Source organism: Nerophis ophidion, linkage group LG14 (genome assembly GCF_033978795.1).
Source record: "Nerophis ophidion isolate RoL-2023_Sa linkage group LG14, RoL_Noph_v1.0, whole genome shotgun sequence".
Classification (NCBI taxonomy): domain Eukaryota; kingdom Metazoa; phylum Chordata; class Actinopteri; order Syngnathiformes; family Syngnathidae; genus Nerophis; species Nerophis ophidion.
The window spans coordinates 47,427,139-47,434,425 of NC_084624.1; the positions used below are offsets into that span (position 1 = coordinate 47,427,139).

Below are 7,287 nucleotides of genomic sequence, written 5' to 3' on the forward strand. Positions count from 1 at the left end.
AAAAATATCGAGATATATATCGTGTATCGTAACATGGCCTAAAAATATTGAGATATATATCGTGTATCGCGGCAGGGCCTAAAAATATCGAGATATATACCGTGTATCGCGACAGGTCCTAAAAATAGCGAGATATATATCATGTATCGTGACATGGTCTAAAAATATCGAGATGTATATCGTTTATCGTGACAGGTCCTAAAAATATCAAGATATATATTGTGTATCGTGACATGGTCATAAAATAACAATATATATATCGTGTATCGTGACAGGTCCTAAAAATATCGATATATATATATCGTGCATTGTGACGTGGCCCAAAAATATCGAGATATATATCGTGTAACATGGTCTAAAAATAACGAGATATATATCGCGTATCGCGACATGGTCCTAAAAATATCGAGATATATATCGTGTATGGTGACATGGCCTAAAAATATGGAGCTGTATATCGTGTATCGTGACATGGTCTAAAAATATCGAGAAAAATATTGTGTATTGTGACATGGCCTGAAAATATCGAAATATATACCGTGACAGGCCCTAAAAATATCAAGATATATATCGTGTATCGTGACATGGTCTAAAAATATCGAGATGTATATCGTGTATCGTGACAGGTCCTAAAAATATCGAGATATATATTGTGTATCGTGACATGGTCTAAAAATATCGAGATAAATATGGTGTATTGTGTTATGGCCTAAAGATATCGAGATATATATCGTGCATCGTGACCTGGCCTAAAAAATATCGAGATATATATTGTGTATCGTGAAATGGCCTAAAAATATCGATATATATATATATCGTGTATCGTGACATGGTCTAAAAATATCGAGATAAATATCGTGTCTTGTGACATGGCCTAAAATTATCGAGATTCACACCGTGTATTGTGACATGGCCTAAAAATATCGAGAAATATATCGTGTATCGTGACATGGTCTAAAAACATCGAGATATATATCGTGTATCGTGACATGGTCTAAAAATATCGAGAAATATATCGTGTATTGTGATGTGGCTCAAAAATATCGACATACATATCGTGTATCGTGACACGGCCTAAAAATATCGAGATATATATTGTGACATGGCCTAAAAATATCGAAATATATATCGTGACATGGCCAAAAATGATCGAGATACTGTATATATATATATATATATATTGTGACATGGCCTAAAATGATCGAGATACTGTATATATATATATATATATATATTGTGACGTGGCCTAAAAAATATCGAGATATTAATAAAAGGCCGTATCGCCCTGTCAGTATACGACAGTGACCTCAATATTTCTCTTCGCGTGAACGTCCTTGCAAGGTTTGCTCTAAACGGAAGTCATGCGGTGCAGGTGTGACTCAGCACACGCCGCACAGGATAACCAGACCTGGGGATTATCAGGAGATGGATCTACATAATAACCTTCCAACCCCAAGGAGTTAATGATCTCCTTTCTTCTCCTTCCTGTTTTTATTTGTCCTCCCCTCATGGTAGAAGTCTCAGTTCTGTGTGTAATTAAACAAAGGGTAGGACCACCGAGGTTAGGAGGCTGAAGTCGGAAAGTGTCGGTTCGGTAACGAGAACGCTCAACCTAACGCCGTCTGATATCAAGATTGCCAGTTACTCGGATCAATTCACGTTGAAGATGAACAAAGCCTACCAGCCTACCTTGCTTACGATTCGCGACGCCAAGAGATGACGCGTTTTCTCGATCTGCGTAAAAGAAAACAAAAAAACGGGACAAAACGTTACAAATCATGCTGGCTTGTCAGTGGTTCATGCGAGCCGGAGCACGGGGAGAGCATGCATGTGCTGGTTTACCAGGGGTGTAACGGTACGCCATCACCACACCGACTTCGCTTTTGCTCCGAACCAAATGCCAAAAGGACAAAAATATCGAGATATATATCGAGTATCATGACATGGCCTAAAAATATCGAGATATATATCGAGTATCGTGACATGGCCTTAAAATATCGAGATATATATCGAGAATCGTGACATGGCCTTAAAATATCGAGATATATATCGAGTATCGTGACATGGCCTTAAAATATCGAGATATATATCGAGTATCGTGACATGGCCTTAAAATATCGAGATATATATCGAGTATCGTGACATGGCCTTAAAATATCGAGATATATATCGAGTATCGTGACATGGCCTAAAAATATCGAGATATATATCGAGTATCGTGACATGGCCTTAAAATATCGAGATATATATCGAGTATCGTGACATGGCCTCAAAATATCGAGATATATATCGAGAATCGTGACATGGCCTTAAAATATCGAGATATATATCGAGAATCGTGACATGGCCTTAAAATATCGAGATATATATCGAGTATCGTGAAATGGCCTTAAAATATCGAGATATATATCGAGTATCGCGACATGGCCTTAAAATATCGAGATATATATCGAGAATCGTGACATGGCCTTAAAATATCGAGATATATATCGAGTATCGTGACATGGCCTTAAAATATCGAGATATATATCGAGTATCGTGACATGGCCTAAAAATATCGAGATATATATCGAGTATCGTGACATGGCCTTAAAATATCGAGATATATATCGAGTATCGTGACATGGCCTTAAAATATCGAGATATATATCGAGAATCGTGATATGGCCTTAAAATATCGAGATATATATCGAGTATCGTGACATGGCCTTAAAATATCGAGATATATATCGAGTATCGTGACATGGCCTAAAAATATCGAGATATATATCGAGTATCGTGACATGGCCTTAAAATATCGAGATATATATCGAGTATCGTGACATGGTCTAAAAATATCGAGATATATATCGAGTATCGTGACATGGCCTTAAAATATAGAGATACATATCGAGTATCGTGACATGGCCTAAAAATATCGAGATATATATCGAGTATCATGACATGGCCTTAAAATATCGAGATATATATCGAGTATCGTGACATGGCCTTAAAATATCGAGATATATATCGAGTATCGTGACATGGCCTTAAAATATCGAGATATATATCGAGAATCGTGACATGGCCTTAAAATATCGAGATATATATCGAGTATCGTGACATGGCCTAAAAATATCGAGATATATATCGAGTACCGTGACATGGCCTTAAAATATCGAGATATATATCGAGTACCGTGACATGGCCTTAATATATCGAGATATATATCGAGAATCGTGACATGGCCTTAAAATATCGAGATATATATCGAGTATCGTGACATGGCCTTAAAATATCGAGATATATATCGAGTATCGTGACATGGCCTTAAAATATCGAGATATATATCGAGTATCGTGACATGGCCTTAAAATATCGAGATATATATCGAGTATCGTGACATGGCCTTAAAATATCGAGATATATATCGAGAATCGTGACATGGCCTTAAAATATCGAGATATATATCGAGTATCGTGACATGGCCTAAAAATATCGAGATATATATCGAGTACCGTGACATGGCCTTAAAATATCGAGATATATATCGAGTACCGTGACATGGCCTTAAAATATCGAGATATATATCGAGAATCGTGACATGGCCTTAAAATATCGAGATATATATCGAGTATCGTGACATGGCCTTAAAATATCGAGATATATATCGAGTATCGTGACATGGCCTAAAAATATCGAGATATATATCGAGTATCGTGACATGGCCTTAAAATATTGAGATATATATCGAGTATCGTGACATGACCTAAAAATATCGAGATATATATCGAGTATCGTGACATGGCCTTAAAATATCGAGATACATATCGAGTATCGTGACATGGCCTAAAAATATCGAGATATATATCGAGTATCGTGACATGGCCTTAAAATATCGAGATATATATCGAGTATCGTGACATGGCCTTAAAATATCGAGATATATATCGAGAATCGTGACATGGCCTTAAAATATCGAGATATATATCGAGTATCGTGACATGGCCTTAAAATATCGAGATATATATCGAGTATCGTGACATGGCCTAAAAATATCGAGATATATATCGAGTATCGTGACATGGCCTTAAAATATCGAGATATATATCGAGTATCGTGACATGGCCTTAAAATACCGAGATATATATCGAGAATCGTGACATGGCCTTAAAATATCGAGATATATATCGAGAATCGTGACATGGCCTTAAAATATCGAGATATATATCGAGTATTGTGACATGGCCTAAAAATATCGAGATATATATCGAGTATCGTGACATGGCCTTAAAATATCGAGATATATATCGAGTATCGTGACATGGCCTTAAAATATCGAGATATATATCGAGAATCGTGACATGGCCTTAAAATATCGAGATATATATCGAGTATCGTGACATGGCCTAAAAATATTGTGTATATATCGAGTATCGTGACATGGCCTTAAAATATCGAGATATATATCGAGAATCGTGACATGGCCTTAAAATATCGAGATATATATCGAGTATCGTGACATGGCCTAAAAATATTGTGATATATATGGCCTTAAAATATCGAGTGACTAATTAAGAGCCAATATGTTACTAGTTTGCACGTTAATAAGCAACTAATTAATAGTGACTATGTTCCCCAGACTAAAGCGTTACCAAAAAAGGATAAAAACACGTCTCTCCTCAATTGAGCAAAATGTAACTCTGTATCTGCATGATTCCTTGCTTCTCGTCTGTTTAATAAATGTCATCTGTGTTCGAACCTGACAACGGTCATATATAATAAACATAAAATATGGTTATTAGCAGCTCCAAGTGAAACAGTAATACCAATCAAGCTAAAGTATGCTACACCCCGTGGTAGCATTTTTCTGTCAATAAATTCTAAATTCTAAATCTATGAATTTATCTGTTTGAACGAGACTTTAGGCTAGTTAGACTTAACGAGTTCTCTCAAGCTCGAGCTTCTCCAAGCTATATTTCTAACAAAGACAAATCATTATTTCGTCTAGATTTTCCAGGACAAAAATTGTAAAATAAATTCAAAAGACTTTGAAATAAGATTTAAATTTGATTCTACAGATTTTTCTAGATTTGCCAGAATTTTTGGGGGGGGAATTTTAATCATAATAAGTTTGAAGAAATATTTCACAAATATTCTTCGTCGAAAAAAACCGAAGCTAAAATGAAGAATTACATTAAAATGTATTTATCATTCTTTACTATAAAAATAAATACATTTACTTGAACATTGATTTCAATTGTCAGGAAGGAATTGAAAAGGTATAAAAGGTATCTGAAAATAATAAAATATTTTTTTTTCTAAATTTGTCTTTCTGAAAGTTACAAGAAGCAAAGTAAAAAAAAAAATAATAATTTATTTAAACAAGTAAAGACCAAGTCTTTCAAATCTTTTCTTGGATTTTCAAATTCTATTTGAGTTTTGTCTCTCTTAGAATTAAAAATGTCGAGCAAAGCGAGACCAGCTAGTAAATAAATACAATTAAACAAATAGAGGCAGCTCACTGGTAAGTGCTGCTTTTTGAGCTATTTTTAGAACAGGCCAGCGGGCGACTCATCTGGTCCTTACGGGCTACCTGGTGCCCGCGGGCACCGCGTTGGTGACCCCGGATCAACAAAGATACAAATAATTGCTATTGTGACATCTAGTGGACACATTTAGAACAGCAGTTTCTTTCTTTCCAAAAAATTGGGCTCATTTTTATACTTGGCAAACTCATCCCTGCCGTGCCTGGTTCAGGGTGTTGAGGTGTGACTAATAACCCGAGGCGGTCGCACGTCCGTCCTGCACCATGTCCAATTTGCTAATGCATGCACCGTCAGTTCCACCCCGAGTATTAACACGACACGCTTTGTTAATACGGTGAAGAAACGTTGATATTTCTGCAGCACTTCTGGAGTGATTGCATGCAACTTGGATGGCGTTAAAGACTTTTATATGGGGCGGCTGCTCCGTCAGGTGGGTGAAAAAAATACAAAAATACAAATAAAAAGAGTCACCTTCAGGCATCAGCATGCAGAGGGATGCATGGGAGCCACATTCTTATGAAATATGTTTTTTTTGTTCTCTGGCTCAGGGCAAATATCTGCCTGCTGAGAGCAAATATTGAGGTGTGGGAGGCAGAGATGACTTCTCTGCAGGGTCTGCTGATAGAACAGCTGGCAGAGTGCTTTTCTTTGCCCTCGGCTCCAAAGCTTTTCCCTCTATCAGGGGTAGGGAACCTATGGCTCGGGAGCCAGATGTGGCTCTTTTGATGACTGCATCCGACTCTCGGATAAATCTGAGCTGACATTGCTTAACACGATAAATAATGAATAATTCCGCTTGTAATCACAGTGTTAAAAATAACGTTCAAAGTATCAATCAATCAATGTTTATTTATATAGCCCCAAATCACAAATGTCTCTACAACATCCTCGGAAGAACCCACAAAAGGGCAAGGAAAACTCACACCCAGTGGGCAGGGAGAATTCACATCCAGTGGGACGCCAGTGACAATGCTGACTATGAGAAACCTTGGAGAGGACCTCAGATGTGGGCAACCCCCCCCCCCCCCCCCCCCTCTAGGGGACCGAAAGCAATGGATGTCGAGCGGGTCTAACATGATACTGTGAAAGTTCAATCCATAGTGGCTCCAACACAGCCGCGAGAGTTCAGTTCAAAGCCGATCCAAGACAGCAGCCAGAGTCCCGTCCACAGGAAACCATCTCAAGCGGAGGCGGATCAGCAGCGTAGAGATGTCCCCAACCGATACACAGGCGAGCGGTCCATCCTGGGTCTCGACTCTGGACACCCAGTATGTGAATTTGTGAATTATATTTATATAGCGCTTTTCTCAAGTGACTCAAAGCGCTTTACATAGTGAAACCTAATATCTAAGTTACATTTAAACCAGTGTGGGTGGTACTGGGAGCAGATGGGTAAAGTGTCTTGCCCAAGGACACAACGGCAGTGACTAGGATGGCGGAAGCGGGAATCGAACCTGCAACCCTCAAGTTGCTGGCACGGCCACTCTACCAACCGAGCTATGCCGCCCCAGTACTTCATCCATGGTCATCGGACCGGACCCCCTCCACAAGGGAGGGGGGGACGTAGGAGAAAAAAGAAAAGAAGCGGCAGATCAACTGGTCTAAAAAGGAGGTCTATTTAAAGGCTAGAGTATACAGATGAGTTTTAAGGTGAGACTTAAATGCTTCTACTGAGGTAGCATCTCGAACTGTTACTGGGAGGGCATTCCAGAGTACTGGAGCCCGAACGGAAAACGCTCTATAGCCCGCAGACTTTTTT

The 7,287-nt window shown here is 38.3% G+C and overlaps 1 protein-coding gene across 3 annotated transcripts in view; it reads right to left on the minus strand.

The window, feature by feature from the left end:
• The window catches only part of LOC133568766 (netrin-G1-like), a 262,230-nt gene that overhangs the window by 26,285 nt on the left and 228,658 nt on the right, over positions 1-7,287 (minus strand). For 2 of the 3 annotated variants that reach the window (XM_061920894.1, XM_061920896.1), the window contains one exon: positions 1,690-1,734. The exons of the other annotated variant lie outside the window; for it this stretch is intronic. In XM_061920894.1, coding sequence (XP_061776878.1) covers positions 1,690-1,734 — 45 coding nt within the window. The remainder of the gene's footprint in view (positions 1-1,689; positions 1,735-7,287) is intronic. 3 annotated transcript variants of the gene reach the window in all.